This window comes from Notamacropus eugenii, chromosome 5 (genome assembly GCF_028372415.1).
Source record: "Notamacropus eugenii isolate mMacEug1 chromosome 5, mMacEug1.pri_v2, whole genome shotgun sequence".
Lineage (NCBI taxonomy): Eukaryota > Metazoa > Chordata > Mammalia > Diprotodontia > Macropodidae > Notamacropus > Notamacropus eugenii.
Window position 1 is genome coordinate 5,203,599 of NC_092876.1, and position 25,112 is coordinate 5,228,710.

At 44.6% G+C, this 25,112-nt stretch overlaps 1 protein-coding gene across 1 annotated transcript; it reads left to right on the forward strand.

Moving 5' to 3' along the window:
* Window positions 1-6,713: 6,713 nt before the first annotated feature.
* On the forward strand, window positions 6,714-23,765 carry LOC140504958 (uncharacterized). Its single transcript, XM_072610440.1, is given in 10 exon segments — window positions 6,714-6,889; window positions 7,958-8,114; window positions 8,237-8,363; window positions 8,835-8,919; window positions 11,204-11,214; window positions 12,294-12,713; window positions 12,716-12,888; window positions 12,890-13,034; window positions 13,037-13,600; window positions 13,603-23,765. Coding segments are annotated over 10 exon segments (2,097 nt in total). The 3' UTR covers window positions 13,842-23,765.
* The last annotated feature ends 1,347 nt before the right edge of the window (window positions 23,766-25,112 follow it).

Consider the following 25,112-nt stretch of genomic DNA (forward strand, 5'->3'; position numbering starts at 1 on the left):
CAGGAGGCCAGTGCTGCTGAATCAAAGAGTCCGTGTAGTTGAGGAAGGTGTGAGAAGGCTAGGAAGAAAGGAGGGCAGGTGACCAAGAGCTTTGAATGCCAAACAGAGTGTTTGGTATTGGATCCTGGAAGAGACAGGGAGCCACTGGAGTTTAGTGAGTAAGGGGTGGCATGATCAGACCTGTTTTAGGATGGAGGACGGACAGGAGTGGGGAGGGAGTGAAGGCAGGCAGAGCCCCAGCAGCTCCCAGCAGGGTGGGAGATGATATGAGATGATGAGGGCCTCCCCAGGGTGGGGCAGAGGCACTCTAGAGAATGCCGCCTGTTCAGGAATTGCTACAGTGGTGTAGTTGCCAGGCTGCTAATGCTCCCTGGGAGCTTGGGGAGCTACTTGGGAGCAGGTGAGACAATGCTGTTTATGTAAACTTTTTCATGCCAACCACAGTTTGCTAACTCCTTGGCCTAGGCTTTTCTGCTTCCTGCAGCTCAGAGCAGCTCAAGGAAAAGGCACAGGGGCTGTGAACAGGCCAGAACTGTCACTGATGGGGAGAGAGAGGGCCAGGTAACAATGAAATTAAAAAGAACCGACACTGACATAACCCTGACTATGTGCCCACCACAGCACTAAACACTTTCCAAATGCATCTTATTTGATCCTCACAACAGCCCTGTGAGTTATCCTCATTTTTATAAAGGAGAAAGCAAGGGTGAAATGATTTATCCAGGGTCACATAGCTAGGAAGTGCCTGAGGTCAGATTTGAACTCAAGTTTTCCTGACTCCAAGCCCAGCTCTATCCACTGAGCCATTTTGCTGTCCAAAACAGGAGTGCTTATGGGGATGTGGGTTTAATTGGTGTAGCCACAGGGACAGGACAATGAAGGATAATGCATGGTGTCAGGGCAGTTAAAGGGTCTGAATAGGGAAAGGGGAGAATGGTCCCAAGGATCTGAAAGAGAGACATGGATGGAGACCAGGAAACACATGGAGACAGACTCTACAAAGTCGGAGACAGGCACAAGTGGTCAGAGAAAGAGACTGGCCCACCAGTTAGACTGAGACTGAGATTATCTTGAACTGTCTAACCAGGAGAAATATGAAAAGAAACAAAGAAACACGGACTAGTCAGTCATAAATTGGGGGCAAGAGGCATAGATTTTACAGGAATATTCAGAGACATCATTAGACCTGAAAAAATCACAAAAGGGACACACAGAGCCAGAGGCATAGAGACACACTAGGATAAGGACACAGGACAGTGTGGAGAATTCAAGACAGGGAGAGAGATGTGCAGATTAGACTAGTTAAGAAGTTGTGCAAATAGAGACTCCCAGAGAATGAGACAGGTCTAAAGCAATCCAGATATGTTACTGTATCTAATCCCTACCTTCCTTAAGCCGGCAGAAAGGCAGGGTGTTACTTTGTTAATGATCCAGTGAGGGAATACTTTGTAGCTAAGTTGCCCAGCACATGATGAGCCACTAGCCTAACTGCTTCATCACTTTCTCTCCCATGTGGGTAGGACAGCCTTTCGGTAAAGTTGCAGTATCTGTGATGGCCACCAGATGGCACATTTCTTAAACACTTACTGTACTCTAAGCCTTGGGAATACAGACACAGGTCTCTGAAAGGCTTGTCTATTCTAGAGGAGTAGGCCCCACGTTTGCGGAGCGGGGCCCAGGAAAAGGAGTGGAACGATAGAGCAGTGCAGCCTTTGTAGGTGCATTCATGGTCATCCTGATTTGATTAAGTTCTAAGAAACAGAGGTGAAAAGGCATATTCTGCAGTGGGGGAGAGTTGCTAGGTAGAGGTGACGATGCACAGTACCCGGGAGCGCACAGGGAGGCTCCTCCTAAGCTGGACCCCCACCCCCACCCCCCCATGGCCTGGCTGTAGGAGCAGCACGAGTGGGCAGAGATTGCAGGGGATTCATTGACAGATACTGCTGCCAATGACATTCCTCAACACGCAGAAACATGTTAAATGCTCAGAGCGCAGACCCATAGTATACAAAAGCCAGCAGGGTCTGAGCAGCAGTTTCAGTCACTTCATATAGGTTTTTAGTGGGGTGTATGGGGTGCTCAGGGAGGACTCGCTTCTGGTGGGAGGCTGCTGAGCCCTTCTCATCCTCCTTTGGTGTCTACCTTCACTCAACTCTCACCAGTGGCTCCAAGAAGCATGTGACGTGGCCATACCCTGGTACCACCATCTTGGCAGATGGGCTAAGCCTGGTTGAGGGTAATCAACAGGTCTGAGGTCTGTTGGTGACTTGTTCCCGAGCATGTCAAGATTTCCCCTGGCAGAACGGGTGGATGAGAGCAATTTGTACCAATGGCCATGAAGGTGGCTGGCACAGGTGCATTCACAGCTTGGTCAGACATAGAACATGCATCTCTGGCCATCATTTGCTGTCCTGACCTTTGTCTTGCCACTGGACTTCGATGACTCAGGAAGAGGGAGGCTGACAACTCTGCAATGACTCGGCCTCCCTTAAATCTAATTCATGTGCAAATCAAGACACCACTCATAACATCTTGGGCCCTCTTCAGAAAAAAGGATGAGCTTTGGTACCAAGGGTAGAATGAATGAATATAATGGAATTTTACAGAGGGCAGAAGGGAAGGTAATGATATATACGTCAAACAATAGATAGCAAAGGGGGAAGATTTGCATCAGGTAGAACAATGAACACTGGGGAGATAGCTGGAAACTGAAGATTAACCATTAACATCAGAGCTAATGAAGCTCTTAAGCAAATGGTGGTAATAAAGCTGGGCCAATTGCATGAGTGGTATTTTTTATATCCTTAGGTGACCAGGAAGCTGTGTCCAGAGAGAAGCCAATCAGGCCAAAAGGACAGTTTTGTTGCTTTTTAGGGAAATGGGTGGTGGGTAGGGTGGGAACCCTAGTCCGATGACGTATGCCTTGCCTGATACTGATCAGTAGAATCGCTGAACAGGTTATTTCTGTTGTTATACCGTATAAGGAATCCTTAACAATTTTCATGTGTGGATGAGAGACATTTTGTTTGAAAAGAATCTGCACATCTTTGGGGCCACTGGCCCAATTCACGCTGTGTTGGCTGGTTGTGTTCCCAGAGGATGACTGACTACTCACACCTTCAGTATTCTAAGGGTAATCCCAAGGGTTCCTGGCTTCTGAAATGACCACTTATGAGCCTCTAGCCAGTGTGTTCCTTCCCACATTGACTGAGATCAAGAAGCTTTTACAAAGAATTGGTGTTCTTCTCCTTTTTTCACAGTCTTTTGATTTTGTTTTACTATTTCTTTTTTCCTACTGGAGTCAGTAACTTCTGTTTTGTCCACTCCAATTTTCAGCGTATTTGTTGCTTTGGAAAACTTTTGGATGTCTTGTGTTAACCTGTTAATTCTTTTTCTAATTCTTTCTTCCATAGCTCTCATCTCTTTTCTAATTTTTTCCCAGTGACTCATTTAATTTATAAAATCATTTTAAATAATAAAGAAAGACTCTTTTTCATTTCTTCTAGGAATTCTAGCTGAACTTGCAGCCAATCTATGTTCTTCTTTGAGGCTTTGTTTATTGATCTGCTCCTGGCTACATCTGGCCCCCAGGGGTTGCAGATCTTCCTGCCTTCCTTTGCCCACTTGGGCTGGAAATATGATTCACTATATTTTGTTTTCTTGGCTTTACTGATTAGGATTTGGTCTATCTAGAACTTTGTGGGAGAGAACTCAGTTGCATTCCCCCCAGCTTTGCCATCTTGGCTAGTCTTGGTGTAGACAAGTAACAACTACTATGCTGGATTGGCTGATTGGTTTCTCAGAGACTGGTAGCAGCTTGTCTTCATTAAAAATAAAAACACATAGTCACACACAAGAAAACACATAAAACCACCCCCTGAATGTTCAGTCTGGAAATCTAAATTACAACAGTGACCATGTTAACTCATTTGGCTTCTACCATCACCCTTCTCCAGAGAAGAGAGTTCAGCTTGACAGAGCTCTGGTCAGGGGGTATCAATGGATCACAGTCAGTATCTATATGAAATTAAGCTCAATATGCTTGTTCTTGGACCTTACTGACCACTCCCTTCACACCCAAAGTCCAGGTCCAGTAGAAGAGAAGGAATCACTGTCAGGAAGATCCTGGTGCCTGTTTCTTGGTCCGAGCCTGCTCCTGAGGCTTCCAGATTACTGTCAGAGAGCAACAGAAAGCCCTTTCTGGGTTGCTTGTAAGCCAATGCTGACTTCTTTGTGGGCACTTGAAAAAGGGCTTAAATGCCTCTTAGTATTTCTTCTCCCTCCAATCTTCAATTGGTCCTTCAAGGGTCTTTTTCACCTTTGGGTTCTGATTCTTCTCAGCCACATGAGTGAGATAGTTGAATGTATTAGATGAAGATTGGATGGTCCATCACATGTTTCTGAGCAGCAGCAAATCCTAGGAAAGTCATAGGTCAGAAATATTCCTTGGCTATGGCCAGCTGACTGACACTATCTGGACTTTCTGCTTCAGTTCCATCTCCCTGTTGAGACACTGTCTGACCCCCATGCTTGGCAGAGACTCTGCACGTATGGAACCTGGCCAATGGAACACACTCATTGATCTCTTCTTAAACTCTTGCTCAGTCTTCCCAAAGTGATAACACACCAATGTCTTTGAGTAGTTCATGTCTCCATCCTGTCCATATGTCACTGAAGGATGACTGGTACAACCAAGATAACTTAGGACTTCTGGTCAAACTGGGGGCATCCTGCTGAGAACATCAAATCTGTTTTTGTGTTCTATTACTCTGCAATTCTGATCTGATAGTATGGGTCCTATTCTATAAACAACAGGCTGCCCAGAAACTAGCCTAGGGTATCATGGACTCATGGTATGGGGCATGGATGTACTTTGTGCCTCTTGTTCAATATCTGATCATTTCTGCACATCTGGATCTTCCTAATGCCCGGAATTACCAGCACGGGTGAAGTGCGCAGACTGAGAGGATCCATAATGATGCCATCTACAAAGTTTTTTCAGATCATTTCTAAGGTCTTCCATCTCCAAAAGGTGATTATTCAAGATCACTTTCACAAAAGTCAGGAGCCATCTTGAATCACTCCTAAAGCATACTCCATATTTCTGTCATGTAGTAAAAACATGCTGATTCTCACCCTGTATTTTTCTCAAAGATCTTTCTATCTAAGAGTTGCTAAAGTTGAAGCTCCCTGGATTCACTTCAGGAAGACAGACAAAGCCTTTATTAAGGCTTACCCATGTGCTGGGCACTGTGCTAAGCAGCAGGAATGCAAATACAGCCAAAAAAATAGATAGCCCCTGCCCCCAAGGAGCTTATATTCTAATGGATGAGGATAACACACCAAATATAGCTGAAAAGGAGACGTCAAAAAATTGTGGAAAAGTAGTTGAGGGAATCAGAGGCTAAGTTTGGTTAGAAGTGAACATGGCTAGCATGGGTACTTGTCCAAATGGAAGTTATCGAAGAGGAGGTTGTAGGTTTCAGATCTTGCTGCCATAAGAAAGCCTCTGGGACAGAGATGGGGAAATGGTCTTCAGTGTCATGGACCAAGCTAGGTCTGAAGTGAGCTTGGCTGGCCCGGATTCTTCCTCTACAGGGAAAGGAGTTTCTGATGCTTTGGTGCCCTCTATTCCTTGCTTTGAGTTTAGTGTTTGCTTTACTTAGGAGTAATCCCTACCTTAATCTACCCCCTTTTCCCTAACCCTTCTCCCTCCTGTTTCCTTATTGGGTTGAAAATGTTTCATTTCGTTTCATTTTTCAATCTATTCTAACATCTTCATGTTATTTTATTCTTAATAAATTCATTTTAAATTGAATTTTACTTTTTTTAATTGGCAAAAATCTGACTTCTTTCCTTCCCATCTCTTGCCCTTCAGTTGAAAAAGAAAGAAAAACAAAACTTCTGTGCAGTCAAAACCTATGGGTTTTCTTGGCAAAGATGTTGGAGTGGTTTGTCATTTTATGGATTAGGAAAGTAGGGTGAAGTGACTTGCCTAGGGTCACACAGCTAGTAAGATTCTGGGCCCAGATTTGAACTCCAGACCTGGGGCTCTATCCACTGCATCCCCTAGTTGCCTCTATGTATGTATGGTATGGTATGGTATGTATATATCCATGCCTCTGTTCATCCATCCATCCATCCATCCATCCATCCATCCATCCAAGCAAGCCAGGACACCCAGAAGCTGAACTTGAGGAGGGACCAGATACCAAGTATGGGGCACAGACAGGGCAAAGGCACAGAGTCTGGAAATGGGAGAGTGTTCTAAGAAGGGCAACTAGGCCAACGTGTTGCCTAGACTGTGTGGAGGGGAGGCTAGACAGGGATGAGGGGGCCGCGGGGTGAATGGCTTGAAACGCCAAACAGACTATTTTTCATTCCATCCTGGGGGTACTAGGGAGCCAGTCGAGTTTATGCAGTCCCGAGGGTGAGACGGCGCTGGAGGCGCCCTCCCCAGCTTCTGAGAGGAGCAGGGCCACGTGGCCAGCCCTAAGATCCGCTAGGTGGACTTGTGATTGGCAGGGAGAGACCCCGGCCCCGAACGGAGTGTGGCCTGTGATTGGACAATTAGGGGGCGGGGAGGCGAGGGATGGGCTAGACGGATTGGGGGAGGGGAGGACAGCTGGGCTTGTGATTGGGAGGCGGCGGGGCCTCCCAGGGAGGGTTGGGGCGGGACCGAGGCGGGGACTGGGCGCGGCCTACGAAACTCCATGGTGACTCTGATTGGCCGAGAGGTCGCGCCCCGCCCCCCAGCCGGCTGCGCCTGCTCCGGCTCGGAAATCAGCCGGTCGGGAGGAGGGGCTCCCGGTCGTCTCGTGCCGATGGAGGGGAATGAGGATCCCGGAGGGAAGGCTGAGCGCCGGGCTGGGGCGGCCTCCGGCAGGGGGTGAGTCGGCGCATGCGCGGGGGCGGAACGGCCCGCCTCCGCGGAAGGGCCTTGAGGCGGGGCCGGCCCCCTTCTCCCGGGGCGCTGGCCTTCCCAGAGGCCCGGGCTCTCCTTGACTCTGAGGACTCTGACCTCTGACCTCGTCCGCCCTCGCGGACCGGCCCCGGAGCCGCCTCGAGCCGGAGCAGGGCAGGTGACGCCGCCGGTCACGTGGCGTTTGTTTTCCCTTCTCTCGGCCCCGCCCCCCTCGCGTGGGCACGCAGCTGGCGCCTAATCCGTGGGATTCTTCCCGGCCCCGCCCCCCGCCCCCCTCCTGTGCCAGGGCTGTAGAGAAGGCGGGGTCCTCGGGGCTGCCCTGAACCCCACGTTGTCAGGTCGCCCCCCAAGCACCCCCTGCCCTCCCTTTCTCCCCCCCTCTCTTCTTCCCCCTTCCTCCCCCCTTCCTCCCCCCCTCTCTTCTTCCCCCTTCCTCCCCCCCTCTCTTCTTCCCCCTCCCCCCTTCCTCCCCCTCCCTCTCCCCCTCCCCTTCCCCCTTCCTCCCCTCCCTCTCTTCTTCCCCCTCCCCCCTTCCCCCCTCCCTCTCCCCCTCCTTCCCCCTCCCTCCTTCCTTCCCCTCCCTCTCCTCCTCCCCCCTTCCTTCCCCTCCCTCTCCCCTTCCCCCTTCCTCCCCTCCCTCTCTTCTTCCCCCTCCCCCCTTCCTTCCCCTCCCTCTCCCTTCCCCTCCCTCTCCCCCTCCCCTTCCCCCTTCCTCCCCCCCTCTCTTCTTCCCCCTCCCCCCTTCCCCCCTCCCTCTCCTCCTCCTTCCCCCTCCCCCCTTCCTTACCCTCCCTTTCCCCCTCCCCCCTTCCCCCCCTCCCTCTCCCCCTCCTTCCCCCTCCCTCCTTCCTTCCCCTCCCTCTCCCCCTCCCCTTCCCCTCCCTCCCCCTCCCCTTCCCCCTTCCTCCCCTCCCTCTCTTCTTCCCCCTCCCCCCTTCCTTCCCCTCCCTCTCCCTTCCCCTCCCTCTCCCCCTCCCCTTCCCCCTTCCTCCCCCCCTCTCTTCTTCCCCCTCCCCCCTTCCCCCCTCCCTCTCCCCCTCCTTCCCCCTCCCCCCTTCCTTACCCTCCCTTTCCCCCTCCCCCCTTCCCCCCCTCCCTCTCCCTCTCCTTCCCCCTCCTCCCCTCCCTCCCTGCTCTCAAGGCCTGGCCTCCAGACCACATTCACCATCTCCCGGCTCTGCTTCCAGAAGTAGGTCATGGTCAGCGTGGGGTCCCCATACCAGCCCCCCCATGCCCCCTGCCCTCTCCTTGGGTCTCCTGTGAGCCTTGGGAGGACTCCCTTGGTCAGTGAGGGTGCCTTTGCCGTTCCAGCATCCAGTGACGTTCAGGGATGTGTCTGTGGACTTCTCCCTGGAAGAATGGGGAGGCCTGAGCCCGGCCCAGAGGGCCCTGTACCGGGAGGTGATGCTGGAGAACTCTGAGAGCCTGGTGTGTGTGGGTAAGGCCAGTGCCCTGTGCCTCGGGGCTCCTGCATTCTCCCCTCCTCTGCCTCCTGAGGGCTCATGGGCTGCCCTGAGTTTTTCCTCAATGTCTAGGAATGGTGACCAAGAGAGACAATAGGGGGGTGGGTCTGAAATCCATTACTGCCTGTTTTTGCTCCTCTTTGCTAGGAGCCTTTATAACATACTTTTGGGGTGGGCTGGCCCTGAGGCTCTGGTTTCCCTACAGTCTTCCCTTCCCTCGGGTCTAAGATTCTTGGAAACATCCTCAGACTTTAGAAGTGCGCAGATCCTGCTGCCAGTGATTTTCTTTCTGAGCTCAAAGCAGAAGTGGCCTGCTCTGGGACTGGACAGAGTACAGTAGGGACTGTCTGTCAGAGGCCCTTTGCTCCATCATTCATTTCCTTTTCCTGAAGAAGGAAGAGGAGGCCAGGCTTTGTGTCCTTTCTCTTCTTTCTCCCTGTGATCAGGGCTTCCAGCATCCAAGCCTGAAGTGATCTCTCGGTTGGAAAGAGGAGGAGCACCATGGATCTCAGAAGCAGGAGTCCCCAGAGGCCGCCTGCCCAGGTGAGTGAGGCCCCCCTGCGTGCCACTGGCTTCATTCCTTAACTGTCTCCTCTTTGACTTGAGAAGAACACCTTCCACATATCTCTTTTTCTCCACATATTGGTATTAGCAAAGAAAGAAGTCCATCTTCTCTCCTTGTTTGAAAAACATTCTTTAAATTTCGTTGATTCGTCATCTCTTCATTTTTCCTTGCCTGCCTTCAGTTTATGGGAGATGTTAGATACGAACTTGACATACAAAAAAGGTGTCAAGGAAAATTTATTAAAAGGGAGTTCAGAGGAGGGGAGGCCTTCTACATGAGGGAACTGGTCACCTCCAGCATGGCTATCAGAAGTCTGCAACAAGGTCAGGACGAGGCAGGATTCTTAAGGAATTCTAAACTTTGAATCTCAAGGGCCACCATGTCCTGGCCATGTGACTTCATGTTCTCTGATAGGGTTTCCCTCAGGAAGTTCACTGAGCGTGTGCAGTAGTTTGATCTAACCCTGGAACTGTGGAAACATAACTTCCTTATTTCCTACAGGAGATAAACAGTGAAAGAAAATTTTCAAAAGAACAAAAACATTGCGCATAATCTCTTGGTCTAATGCTTTCCCTCACTAATAACATTTGAAAGAGATACAGATTGTTGTTTCCTGCTTGATCATTGTAATTGTGTCCAACTCTCCGCTGACCCCATTGGGAGTTTTCTTGGCAGAGATACTGTTGTGTTTGCCATTTCCTTCTTCAGCTCATTTTCAAGATGAGGAAACTGAGGCAAACAGGGTGAAGTGGCTCATTTAGGGTCACACAGCTAGCATGTGTCTGAGGCTGACCCAAGTCTGGCAGTCTGTCAGCTGTGCCACTTCTGCCCTTGCAGCTATAGCCACTTGAAACCTGTTCCCACCCGTTGACAAAAGTAGAGAAAGGCAATGATGGGAGCTCTGGTTGTGCCCCCTTTCTTTGGATGACCTGTAATTCCTCCCTCTTACCATCATCATCTCAGAGATCTCAAGTAGAAAGCCTTTGCCTTCTTTAATCCTCCTTTTTTTCCTGATGTAATTTGAAGTTTTTATTTATAATTTTTTTCAGTGAAGAGAAATGTGTATTTTCTCTTTTTTGCTCATCAATCTCCCTTTAATTGAAGAAAATTATGAAACCCTGCTGACTGTCCACTACAGATTTATGTCAGGTGACTCACCTGAGACCTAGCTGTTGCCAAGCAGTCCTTTTGTACCTTCCCAATGACTCAGTCTCCCACTCAGCAGAGTGACCTTTCTTCAACCTGCATGACTCTCTGCCTCTCAGCTTTTCATGGGAGAACCTGGTCTCATGTTTTACTGAAAAAATGGGGGGCGTTTGGTGACAGCTCCCTCTTTTCCCCTTCCCCTCACCTTGTATCACCCAGACACCTTCTGCTGCCTTTCCTCCTTCTGCTCATCTCACATGATGAAGTAGCCCTTCTCCTTTCCAGGGCAGACCCCGGCACCTCCACAAGTGACCCTGTTCCATCCCTCCTCCTCTAACAGATTGCCATTTCCATCAGCCTTCAGTCTCATCCATCTGCTGGCTGCTTCACTGCTGCTTATAAACATGCCCATGTCTCTCCCCCATCCTCAAAAAAACCCCACTCCATCCATCCCCACTCGCTGTTGTCTCATATCTCTCTTCTCTTTGGTGGCTACACTCCTTGAGAAGGCTGTCCCAAATGGCACCTCCCCCTCTTTTTCCCCTCACTCTTTTTATTACCTCTCTCTAATCTGGCTTCAGACTCTTTTTCTCTAGCTAGTGGCCTCCTTGATGAGCCCTCCTCCTTGGCCTCTCTGCAGTCTTTGACACTTTTGATCCCCCTCTTCTAGTCTGTCTATCTCCAGATTTCCGTAGCATTATGTTCCTGTCTGACTGCTCCACCTCAGTCTCCTTTGCTGGATCCTTATTCATATCAAGACCACTACAGATGGGGGTCCCACAGGCTTGTCCTGGGCTCAATTTTCTTCTCCCTCTGTATTACTTTGGCTCCCATGGATTTAATGACCATCTCTATGCTACCTTTCATACTCAGTCTCTCTGCTGATCTGCACTCTCACATCTCCAAATGCCTTTAAGACATCTCAAATTGGATGTCCAGTAGACATCTTAAATTCAGCATGTCCAAAACTGAGCTTATCTTTCCCCCTAAACAACTCCCTCTGCCCCTGTCTACTTTCCCTATGACTGTCAAGGGGACTGCCCTCCTCCCAGTCCCTCAGGCTCCCAACCTGAGAGTCATCCTGGACTTCTTACTCTCTCATTCTCCATGTCCAGGTGCCAAGTCTATCAAGGACATTACAGGCTGCTCTGCTTTGGGCAGAAGGAACTGCAGTGGATGCATGGGGACCTGAAGCCTCCGCCCCTGCACACTCATTCCTTCTGGTCCCTTCCCATACTACTCATCTGTGTCTCCTTCTCTCCAGGTGTCTCCCTTGTACTCCTGTGGTGGCCAGCTTTCCTCCAGTGAGCTTTTTCCATTCCTTTGCTCCATTTCCTCATGAATAGAACTTTTTAATTTGTCCTGCTGCTCCCCCACCCCCTTTCATCTCTCTTGTTTCCTTTGTATAAGCCATGTCCATCCATTCTTGGAGTTCACCCCCACGTTGTCTATGCCGTCTGTTTCCTCTGGTTTGTGGTCTAAACATGGAGCCCCGTGGCTACACAGATGCCTGGCTCCTCACCTTACGGCTGCCTCAGCCCTGCTTGTGTCTGCATCACTTCCTTTGCCTTGTCACATGTCTGTCAGGGCTTCCTTTTCTCTGTACTTTTAGGGCACAATTTTATTTCACAGACTTTGCGTTATGTGCTTTGTTCAATTATTCTTCAATTTTATTTTTTAAATAGCATATTTTTTTTCCAACCTCAAATTCTTCAAACATGCTTGAAAAATAAACCAAATTAAGTTCGCATTTTGGTTATGTCCTCAAAGCAAGTCTTTTCTGCATCTAAAGTTTACCAGCTCTGTCAGGAGGAGGGTAGTACTGTTCATGTCTACTCAAATAAGTTCACATCAACTTTTTAAGAGAAAAAATTGATTTTGCTAGAGATAGTGTATTTAAGTATAGATTGCAAATAATTTTCTCACTGAGTAACTTTGTGAGCTCCTTCCTTTGTTTCTACCTGTATACCTACCTGCAAATAATGTATTCTATTAGAAATTTATGTATTTTTATTCTTACCTTAACAAACATGAAATAAAATGGGAATTTCCATAGACGTAGCCGAATAAAAAGAAGATTGTGTGTGATGCTTGGGATCTTTTATTATGTATAGCTTACTCTTTTAATTATGTATATTGAACTTGTGGCTTTCAAGCCTGTCCTAAATGTCTGACACAGTATTGTTTATTTCAGATTACCTGAGTTGGGAGGCTAGCTGTGAAACCAAGGATTCAGTTCTAACTGAGGGCATTTGCTCAGGAACACTAGTCCAAGAAAGATTCCCAAGGTATCCCGGGATGGGAGAATCTGAGGAGTGGGAAGTTAGCTTAGAGAGATGGGAGGGCCACCAGGAGAGACATTCCCAACAAGTGACAATCACTCCAAAAAAATCCTGTATTATGGGGAGTGAACCTGAATGTAGTACATTGGTTAGGCATTTGAACCTGGGGCCCATATTTTTTCCACAATGGAGAGGTGACATGGAAGAAAGATTCCATAAGTATAATACATTTGGAAAGAAAGCCTTTGGCAAGAAATCAAATCTTAACATACAGTCAAAAATTGGAGAAAATCTCTTTGAATGTGATGTATGTTGGAAAACCTTCAGGAACAAGGAACACTTCGTAAACATCAGAGAACTCACACTGGAGTGAACTTGTCTGAATCTACTCAATCTGACAGAAACTTCAGTGATGATGGAACATATATTGGACATCTGAAATCTCATTCACAGAGGAAACCCTTTGAATGTGGTGAATGTAGGAAATCCTTAACTACAAAAAAAACCCCTCACTAATCATCAGAGAATCCATACTGGAGTGAAACCCTTTGAATGTAAAGAATGTGGCAAAGCCTTTCTTCAGAGGGGATATCTTAATAGGCATCAAAGAACTCACACTGGAGTGAAACCTTTTGAATGTCATGAGTGTGGCAAACTTTCTCTATAAAAACATCCCTTATTAGCCATCAGAGAATTCATACTGGAGTGAAACCTTTTGAATGTAATCAATGTGGGAAAACCTTCACTGAGAGGAGCCACCTTATTAGCCATCAGAGAATCCACACTGGAATAAAACCCTTTGAATGTAATGAATGTCAAAAAGCCTTCACTTGGAGGAGAAATCTTATTAGCCATCAGAGAATCCACACTGGAGTGAAACCCTTTGACTGTAAGGAATGTGGGAAATCCTTTCTTAGAAAGGCACACCTTAATAGCCATCAGAGATCACACACTGGAGTGAAACCCTTTGAATGTAAAGAATGTGGAAAAGCCTTCTGTGAGAAGACATACCTTGTTATCCATGAGAGAACTCGTACTGGAATGAAACCCTTTGGATGTGATAAATGTGGGAAAGCCTTCATCCGTAAGGAATATCTTATTACCCACCAGAGAATCCACACTGGAGTGAAGCCCTTTAAATGTAACAAATGTGGCAAATCCTTCAGAGAGAGGGGCAGCTTTAATAGCCATAAGAGAACTCACGCAAAAGTGAACCATTTTAATATGATGAATGTGGTAAAGCCTTCAGTGAAAAGGACAGCCTTAATGACCATCAGAGAGCTCACATGGGATTAAACTATTTGAATGTAACGGATGTGGAAAAGCCTTTACTAGGAGGAAAAACCTCAGCAGTCATCAAACAAATTCATACTGGAAGTCCTTTGGATGTTGTGAATGTGGAAAAGCCTTTGGTCAGCGTGGAACCCTTAGTAATCATCAATGAATTCACACTGAAATAAGAAAACTTCAGTATGTAATAAATATGGGAAAACTTAATGATGGGGCAGGGAAGGACTCAGTGTGCATCAAAGACTCGTCCCAGACCGAATGAAATGACAGCATGAAAAATTTTTAAATAGAGCGTTCATGATGAAGAGAAAAAATTTAAAAGTATAAATACATAATTATTTAAATATAAGTAATTAATTTGAAAGCCTGATCTTCCATTATTTTGGCTTCTTGAGTAAGCAGGGCGGTTTTCTTTCCTTCCTTGTCAGCTTTTGAACTCTCCTGGGCCTCTTTCTGAGTGACATTGTTACTGCTGTTTTCATAGAGTGTGCATGCCGACTCGTTTCATCATTCTGCATCACTTCATGTGAACAACGGCAGGGAGGAGGAACAGGAAATCCCAGCTTGAGGCACATTTGACCAGAGTCAGACTTGGTTGGATGAAACTCATGGCAGGCACTTGACTGTAGATGTGAATAACAAGGGAAGTGGAATGGATGAAAAGGGAGCTATGGCTCACTTGGTCAGCACTGGTCATCTAAGTGTGCCTGTGTGAGGGAATTCCAGAAGCTGAGTGAGGAAGCAGTGGAGAATGTTTAGCTGAAGGTCACAGGAAAGGTGAAACATGAACAGTTTTGTTCTCAGAACCCATCTGGATAGAAAAAGGAAAGAGATGAGTGGTTTGGGGGAACAAATCTCCATCCTGACATAGAGTGAATGAATGAATGAAATGATTATCAAGTGCTTACTGTGTGCCAAGCATTGTAGTAAGTGCGTGGGAACAAAGTAAAGGTAAATTCTTGTACCATTGGGAATTCAGTACATATAGGAGGGTGGAGCTGGTAGGGAAATGTTAATGACTGTCTAAATGCTGTGTTTTGGGGCTGGGAAGAAGGAAAGATCCTGTGATAGGGGCATCATCCATACAGATGACAGTGTCTGCTGGTTTGGAGGGCAGTGTTATTGCAGAGATAAGGCAACGCTTTCTTCCATCTTACCCAGAAGATTCTGGTTGGTGACTCCCTGCCCGTAGGAGATATGTGGGCCGCAATGGCCATAGGGAAGGAAGGTTCCAAAGGTCAGTATGGAGCCAGTGACTTTGACTCAGAGGGTTATAATAGTGATGGGGCTGCCATTTTTTAGATGTCTTCTGGGGCTCTCCCTGCTAGAAGCAGAGTACCTGATAACTTTATGGCATGTCTTAATTGTAACTTGATTATTGGAGAGGTAGACAAACCTTTTGATAGCAATTGTATTCAGGAAATATTTCTCAGGAAGAAAGTGATTGGTAGGGTGCAAATGGTGAGCACATCCTGGATAAGCTACTCCTCTCTCCTAGATAGGTGGCCCAGTGGATAGGGCACTGGGCTTGGAGTCAGGAAGATCCAAGTTAGCTATGTGACCCTGGCCAAGTCACTTCATCTTTTTTTTTTTTTTTTTGCCACAGATTATTTATAAAATGGGAATAACAATAGCACCCACCTCCCAGCATTGTTTGGAGGATCAAATGAGATCATATTGGTAAAATGCTTATTATTATTTTACACCTGAGGAAATAGACTGGCAAAATTTAATTGCTCTTCCTGAGTACTGTCTTAGCCAGGAAATATAATAATGTTCCTTACCTGAAACCTAGCACTCTACCTAATGGTGGCATGCCTCATTAGTGTTTATAGTTATCCCACTTCTTTTTTCCCCTAACCCTCATTCTTTTGTCTATTTGCCTACTTTAGTGTAATTTGTTTCTTTGAGATGCTTAACTTTTTTCCATCGATATGACTGTATCCCTATATCCCCTTTTTTCTCTCCATGAAAGCCCACCTTTCTTGTAACCAGTAAGCAGAGTCAAGCAAAACATATCTGTGTATTGGTCTGTTCTAAACATCTAGGTTTCTTTATTCACTTCTCTTCCTGGTGAAGTGAGAAGCATATTTCACCATCTAAAAGCATTATTCCAAGAAAGAAAGGATTCTTAGGTTTACTCAGATTACAAAAGGAGTCTGTGATCCCAAAAATTTAACCTCTAAATTAGAAGGTAAAGCAAACTAATGGGATGGTTTGGTGGGTAGTGCAAACTGGTAAAGCAGGGGATTGGTGAAAATCTCAAGGGGAAGTGGGTATGACTGTGGCTCTCTGCAGACTGAGAAAAGGAAGTTCAGTGGGATTGCCAGGTTATTAAGAAGTGATCATTGGCTGGAAAAGTTTTCTTTAGATGCTTGAGGTTGAGGGGTCAGTCCCCACAAGTTTTTCAAAAACAAACCTGGAAATCCTAACCAGTATTGAGAGTTGGAGAAATTGTGCAATACCTAATCAAGTATGTGATTGATTTCTGCCTCATCTGAATAACTCTTCCATTGGTATTTTGTATTCCTTTGAAATCTGCCTATTAATATTTTTGACCTTTTATCAATTGGAAAATTTCAGCACATGTCAAGAAATAAATGAGAATTGCCCAGATCTATTCAAAGCAGAGTGCAAAATAAGGATTAGAGGAATTGACCCCTTCCTGAAAGGATCCCTAAAAGATAAAATCCCAGGAGTGTTACAGCCCAAATCCAAAGCTCCCACTTCAGAGAAAAATAGTTCAATTTTCTTCATAGAGCAGTTCAGGTACTAAGGAAATACGCTCAGGATCACACAAATGTTGACAGCTTCTACTAGTAACCATAAGGGATCTTGAAACACAGAATTCCAAAGATAACTTTGCAGCCAAGACAAGTTGCCCTGCAAAGCTTTGGAACAAAGTGAAACTTGAATGTGATAGGGGGCTTCCATACATTCCTGGTAAGAACTATAAAACTGAGAGGAAACTTTGAAATACAAACATGGGAGAGAAATATTATACAAATGAGCAATTGGAAGGATCTTGACAAGGAGGAAGCATCCTAACAGAGAAGCAAAGTGGAAGGAAATAAACATTTATCACATACCTACCGTCTGCCAGGCCCTTTATAGATATTATCTCATTTGATCTTTACAACAACCCTGTAGAGGGACTACTATTATCCTCATTTTACAGCTGAAAAAAAAAAAAACTTGAGGCAGAGAGTTTAAGTGAGTTGCCTACAGTCACACAGCTAGCAAAGCATCTGAGTCTGGAATTGAGTGCAGGTCTTCCCTCCAGGACCACTGCTCTATCCATTATGCCACTTAGCTGCCTCTCATATATTTAGCAGAGTGACATCCCTGTTCTCTCGGAATGCTAAGGTCCTCAGGGGTCATGGTGTCAAATGAGACAGAAGGCCAGGAGGGACTTTATGTTTTGATGACCTTTGATGTGGGAAGTACACATCATCAGGACCTCACTTTCATCTGAAAGTGTGAAATTTACACACAAATGCTAAAAACGCCTCCCCAAAATGCCTGACATTACAAATTAGAAATAAAACACCAACAGAAAAATTCTGAAAAAATCAGAGTAATAAGATTCAGAATTAAAATTGAATATAAAAATTAGCAATTTTTAAAATAAAGCAATAAAATTGACAAACTGTTAGCTAATGTGATGTTTTTAAAAGTGAAAAATGAAAAAGTAGCACTCAGAAGAAATTAAGAAAGGATATCATTAGAAAGCATTCTTATTCCTCTGTATGCCAATAATAACAATAATACCTTATTTAATTATTCCATGGTGAACAGACTCCAGACTTTTGATTTACAATTTTCTCATTTATAACCTTTAAAAATCTAGGATGGTCACTTTCAAATGAGGATGCCTTGAAGTCCTCATTACACTGGCCATTTCTTTACCTTCAAGAGGTTTCTTCATTACATTTAGTTAGTCATTCAGTAAACATTTACTGAATGCCTACTGTGTGTCAGGCATTGTGCTAAATGCCAGAGATACATAGAAGGGCAAAAGGCAATCCCTTCTCTAGAAGATCTCACAATAAGGGGTGGAGCCAAGATGGTGGAGTAGAAAGACACACATGCGAGTGTCTCCCCACACAGCCTATAAAATACCTGTAGAGAGGGACTCTCAACAAATTTTGGAGCAGCAGAAGTGGAAAACAACAGAGTGGAGGAGATTTCCAGCCCAGGATGACCTGAAAGGCCCATGGAAATGTCTGTTGCACCGGACGTGGAGCGGAGCCCAGCCCAGCCTTGGCCGCAGGGCTCTGGGAGGAGGACACCTTAGGGGCAATCTCCAGTCGCAGTAGCAGCAGTTCGCAGATCCCTCAACCCACAGGTGCCAAAGGTCAGTGACAGGTTTTTTTCAGCTGGCCAAGAAGGGAGAAGGGCCTTCCCATAGCTTGGGCCTCAGGCAGCAGCCACAGAGGCCACATCAGGCAGGCGGCAGCAGCCCGCATCCATTGTTGGATCGTAAAAACCCTGGGGGCACTGAGGAGCTGATTATTACCTCAGTCCTGTGTAGAGGCCCTGAGGGAGCTGATCTTTATCTCACACTGAATGGTGGCTCTGCCCATGCAGCTTATCTGAATCAGCCCCCAGTCCTGGCTTGGCAGAACTGGAGGTCAGGTGGCTGTGGAGAGGAAACTGCTAAGATTCTGGGCACAAAAATCTCTGCCAGCTCCCAGACCAGTGTACATGCTTGATAGTGCCACCTTGGAGGAACTAAGATCTTACAGATTCCCCAGAGTATACCCTACTCTTGACAAAGGACCCAAAAGTCAAGTAACTGGTTGGAAAAATGCCCAAAAAAGGGAAAAAATATAAGACTATAGAAGGTTACTTTCTTGGTGAACAGATATCTTCTCCCACCCTTTTGGATGAGGAAGAACAATGCTTACCATCAGGGAAAGACATAAATGTCAAGGCTTCTGTATCCCAAATATCCAAAATAAATATTCAGTGGTCTCAGGCCATGGAAGAGCTCAAAAAGGTTTTGAAAATCAAGTAAGAAAGGTGGAGGAAAACTTGGGAAGAGAAATGAAAGAGATGCAAGAAAAGCGTGAAAAGGAGGTCAACACCTTGCTGAAGGAGATCCAAAAAAATGCTGAAGAAAAAAAAAGATCTTACAATATAATGGGGGAGACAACCTGTAAACAACTAGGTACGTACAAATTATATGGAGGAGAAATAAGAAATCATATGAAGGCCTGAAGTTAAAGAGTATCCAGAAAGTCTTGCTGTGGGAGGTAACATTCTAGCTGGACTTGAAGGAAGCCTGGGAAGCCAACAGGAGATGAGCAAGGAGGACATTCCATATGTGGGGGAAGTGAGACGAAACATGTGGAGCATCTTGTTAAGGGAGCAGTAAGGCCTGTGTTGCTTGATTAGAGAGTATGTGTGAGGATATATGGTATAAGAAGACTGGAAAAATGGGTAGAGAGGGTATCTTAAGAAGAGCTTTGAGCATCAATCAGGATTTTGTGCTTGCTTGTGGAGGTGACAGGGAGCCACTGTGGGGTTGCATGGTCAGATCTGCACTTTGGTGACTGAATTGAGTATGGACTAGAGTAGGGAGAGACTTAAAATAGGGAGACCTCCCAAAAGGCTATTGCAATAACCTATGCATGAAATGATAAGAGCCTGCACCATGGTGGGGAGCAGTGTCAAAGAAGAGAAAAGGGGCATATGTATTCAAGAGATATTTCAAATGTGAAATTGGCAGGTTTTGGTACCATGTTGGACATGGAAGCTGAGAGATGGTGAGCGATGACACTTAGGTTGTGAACTTGGGTGACTAGAAGGATTGTAGTACCCTAAGCAGCTATAGGGTCATTTGGAAGTAGGGAAGGTGTAGGGGGGGAAGATAATGAATTCTGTTTTGGACATATTGAGTTTAATATGTCTACTAGACATCCAATTTTAGATATCTAAAGGCAACTCTGAATTGGAGATGTGATACTGAAGGTCAGCAGAGAGATTATGCCACATAGGTAGATTTGATAGTCATCAGGGATTGAGATGATAATTAAATCTACATGAACTCATGAAATTACTAAGTGAAGTAGTAGTGAGAGAAGTTGGTCTACAAAGAAGCTCTGTTGGATACCTGTGCTTAGTGAACATGATCTGTATGATGATGCAGCAGAGGAGACTTAGAAGGAGCAGACTTATATGGAGGAAGAAAACCAGAGGAAGGACTGTCTTTAAAAACCAGAGAGAAGAAAAATCAAGGAGAAAAGTGCAGTCCATTTCGTTAAAGGTTACAGAGATATCAAGAAAAATGAGCTTTGTGAAAAGGCCATTGGGTCTGGAAATTAAGAGATTATTGGTAACTGGAGAGAGTAGTTTTAGTAGAATGATGACGCTGGAAGCCATATTAGAAAAGATAAAAGAATCTGAGGAGAGAGAAGAGAAATTGGGGGCACTGGTTATGAGCAGCCTTCTCAAGGAGTTTTGCTGCAAAAGTCAGAGAAGATATAGAATGATAGCAGGAATGAATCATGAGAATTTTTCTCGGATTGGGAAGATATGACTATGTTTGTAGGAAAAAGGGAAGGAGACCAAAGATCAGTAATGCCTGAGGATGAATTAGAGTGGGGATGACAGAGGGACCAATCTGTTGGAAAAGATGGGATGACATGGGATCATTTGTGCTGATGGAGGGATTTGCTTTAGTTATGTGTGTTCATCCCACATTGCTGAAGAAGACCATGCCATCAGAGAAATAATGACGTGACTTGCACTTGACTTTGTTTTGAGTGAGGGAGAGCTGTGCAGGTCACCAGCCTCACTTCTCTTCCAGAGCCAACTGAATCCAATGACCAGATATTCATCGGGATGACTGGAGATGACCCAGGATGAGACAATTGGGGTTAAGTGACTTGCCCAAGGTCACACAGCTAGTGAGTGTCAAGTGTCTCAGGTGACATTTGAACTCAGGTCCTCCTGAATCCTGTATTGGTGCTCTACCCACCACACCACCTAGCTGCCTCATATGCTTTAGTTATGAGTAGGGATGAAGGAGGAGATGGTGGCAGAAGGCATATGAATGATGAAATGATTTACAGATAGCTCCCAGCTTCATTTTTTTTTTTTTGTAAAATATGAAGCAAGGATAAGCTGAAAGGGTGGTGAGAAGTGGAGCCATGGGAAGTTTGGGGAGGAATGAAAAGGTTTGTAAACTGTAGTGAGTGGGATAGTGAATTGATAAAAGAGATAACAATATAGGTACACAAAATATCATGGAGGAAGTAGTGAAAGGAATGGGCATCTCATGAACCTCCCAGTTAGTATTTATGTAGGGTTTAAAATTTTACGAAGCATTTTATGTGTTATTTAATTTGATCCTCACAGAAACCCTGTAAGGTAGGTGCTACTTTTATCCCCAATTAACAGATGAGGAAACTGAGGCTGTGAGTGGTTATGTGACTTGTCTAGGATCACAGGACTAGCTTGTAAGTATCTGAGGCTGGATTTAAATTCAAGTCTCCCTGATGCCAAGTCCTGGGCTCTGTCTTCTGTAAGCTGTACAATCAAATGGTAGAATACACCCACAGATATACACATATCAATCTCAATATAGAAATACAGTAAACTCAAAAGGAAATAGGAGGGGACAGGGACAAAAGAGGGAGAGAGACGGGCTTAAAAATGAGGACAACACAAGACCAAGATCTTAGGTAAAACTAACTAAAATGTTTTAGGAATATGAAAAGAAAACGAAGAAAGAGTTAAATACTGGGATCAAAGGCAGGGCAAGAGAAGAGAAAAAGAAACATATTTTGTCATTTATCAGATCATGTGCAGGGAAATTCTTGTGCCACCTTTTTCAAGAGAGAATTGGGAGTGAAGTGAGGAATAAGCACCAAATGGATGGAAAGAACGCACTTAAAAGTCATAATATGAATGTGAATAGGATGGATTCATCCCTAAAATGGAAGAGGAGCGATGTTAATTAGAAAACTGAATCCCACAAGAACTTGCTTACAAGAAACACACCTGAAACATAGAGATTCACATAGTGTTTAAAATGATGGGCTAGAGCAAAACCTTTCATGGTTCAACCGTACTCTTAGGAAGAAACATCAGGGTAATAAACAGGAATAGAGGAAGCAAAAACATTGGAACTTTTTGAAGATGTGATTTACTTAGAGAACCCCAAGGTGTCAAAAATTAATAGGAACAATAAATTCAGTAAAGTTGTGGGATATAAAACAAATTGACCAAAATCTTCAGTCATGCTGTGCATTACCAACAAAACCTATGAGGAATAACCTAAAAGAAAAATTCCATTCAAAATCATTACAGAAGACACAAAATATTTGGAGGTGTGTCTACTCAGATACATTCAGCAATTATTTGACTCCAGCTATATAACACTTCAGAAGTAAGGAAAGACCTAAATAATCAGAGAAACGCTTATTGCTTATGCATAGTTTAAACTATAATAAAAATGATAATACTACATAAATTAATTTACTGATTCAGTGCTGTGCTAATTAAACTATCAAAAGATTCTTTTGTAAAACCGAATAAAATAATAATGAAATTCATTCAAAAGAAAAAAAAGTCAAGAAACTCAAAGATAATAAGGAAAAAAATGGGAAGAAACTGTCTACAAGTACCAGATATCAAACTATACTACAAAATAATTATAATGATTTGGCATCAACTAAAAAAATTGAGTTTATCAAGAGAACAGATTAAGTATGCAGCATACAAAAACAAGTGAGCACAAGTCCACAGAGTTCCATAAACCCACAGATCCCAGGTAATGGGGTGAGGCCTCACTATTTGAGAGAAACTTCTGGGAAAGTAGTTTGACAAGAATTGGGTAGATCAACATATCCCACCATATGCCAATATAAACTCCAAGTGGGTGGATGACTTAAAAGGAGGTCTTAAGCAAGGTAGAAGTTCAAAGAAGAAATTACCATTCAGAACTGTGGCTACATGAAGAGTTTGTGACCACAAAGTAGAACAGATAACCTTGACTATATAGAATTGAATGGTTTTTCACAAACAAATCTAAGGCCACTAAATTTAGAAGGGAAACATATTTGTAGATAAGTTTATCTAGTAAAATAAAGGAAAATAAAATTTTTCAAGTCTATAAGACAGAACTATTCCCCAAGAGGTAAATGGGCAGAGGATATGAAAGCAGGTTTTAAAAAAAAGAATTCCAAATTATCGGTAACCATATTAAAAAGGTTCCAAATCATTAATAATTAAAGCAATGCAGATTTTTCTTGTTCGGCCTTGAGGCCGAAGGGCTACCTGAGTCTTACCTTACCTGTCGTCCAGGTCTTCAGCTGGCCAAACCGGATAAACATATTGAGAGAAGAGACTTTCCAGAGTCGAACAAGGGTTAGGCTTTATTCAGGGTCTTGGTTACATGTGCAGGGTGAATTCTTCCTCAGGAGAGAGGAATCCTCCTCCCAAGGAGGCAGAGATCTTACAGTAAGAGAATGGGAGTGGGAGAGGGGAGGGACCCTCTGCCCTCTAAAGGCCCCTCAGCGCAAAGAACGCCTTCAGGTTTTTCTGACCCTACTTAAGCTCTCCTGCCGCATAGTTTGCACGTGAATATCGGGCGTGCTCTCAGCCTTTAGCTAGTAAACAACAGGTGAGCTCAGACCCCGGGCCAGTCTCAAGGGTGGGATGCTCTCCCCAGCACGTATCCCATGGAGAAGAGGCGGAAATGCACGAGATAGCCCGTGTCTCACTCCTCAATTCCCAGCTGTTCCCTGGGGGGCCTCATGAGAACTCTAAGGTTTAGAAGTCCTCACCTTTACCTGCCCGAGACTGTCCACATGGAACTGAGCTTACACCCCCAACATTTTCTAAATTTTAAAGTTTTGTTTTTTCCAGTTAGATATAGAAAACAATTAAAACAAATTTTGAGTTCCACATTCTCCTTCTTTTTCCCCCGCCTTGAGAAAGCAAGCTGTTTGATACAGATTATATGTGTGCAGTCATGCAAAACATATTTCCATATTAGCCATGATTCAAAAAAAGAACAGACAAAAAAATCTCCAAGAAAAATAAAGTAAAAAAAGCATGTTTTGATCTACGTTCACACTGCATCAGTTTTTTCTCTGGAGGTGGATGGCATTTCTCATAAATTCTTTGTCATTGTTTTGGATCCTTGTATTGATGAGTATAGCTAAGTCATTCATAACTGATTATAATTCAATATTACTGATATTGTATACAATGTTCTCCTGGTTCTTCTCACTTCATTTTGCATCAGTTCATGTAAGTCTTTGTGGGTTTTTTCTGAAACTATCTCCCTCATCATTTCTTTTGGCACAGCATTCCATCACAATCGTATTCCACATTTTATTCAGGCATTCCCCAACTGACGACTATCAGTAAGCACCCCGGGATACACAGGAGAGCCTGCTGTACAGGTTCTTAGATCTGCTTTTCTGAAAGGAAAGCAACTTTTGAGGGGTCAACAATCACTTTAATCAAGCACGCATCTATTATTCATTTAGTTCAGCACCCTGAACTTCAGAGAAAATCCAAACAGAAATTACAAGCAGAAAGACCAACAGACAGAGCTTCCAAGTGTCTGACCATAGACAATACATACATATATCATGACCAGAGGGAGAAGGACCAACATCTGGGCCAGAGTCTCATCTGGCACATGAACCTTATTTCAAAAAATAAGCCCAAAGCAAATCTCACCTCAGAGTATAGATACTCTTTTCTGGGCTGGAGGGCACAACCCTCCTGACCGTGTGACTCATTAGAAATGAACCAAAGGTGTCTGAGGCCTATTAATGGGTGGGGAAGATCTTTAACTCTTCCCCCTGCCCACCATTAACCTTGCATTAACCTTACAATGACCAGTCCCCCAATTTCCAATTCTTTACTACCACCAAAAAGAGTGGCTATAAATAATATTGTACATAGACAACATTTTAAAATTTTTTTCTTGGGGTACAGTAAAGCAATCCAAATTAAAGTAACTCTGAGGGTCCTACCCACATATGTTGGAGGGGATTCTGTGCAGTCAGTGGAGCTGTGCAGTGATCCAGGTTATGTGGAGAGCAATATGGAACTGTGCCCCTAACATCATTAAACTATCTCTTCAACCTAACTCTACCACTTGCCTGTGTATACACCTACCCAATGGGATCGAAGAAAGGGAAAAAGCACTTCTATGCACAAAACTAGAGCCACTCTTTTCATAGTAGCCAGAAGCTGGAAACTAAGGCAGCGCTGACCTATTGGGGAATGGCTAAATAAATTGTAGTATAGGAATGAAAAGGAATATAATATATGTTGTGCCACAAGAAAGGACAAAATGGATATTTTCAAAAGAAACTGGGAAGACCTCTATGAACTGATGCAGAACTAGAACAATTTACATGACAACATTATGGAGAAAAGACTTTCAATCCATGGTTAATTTATTGATG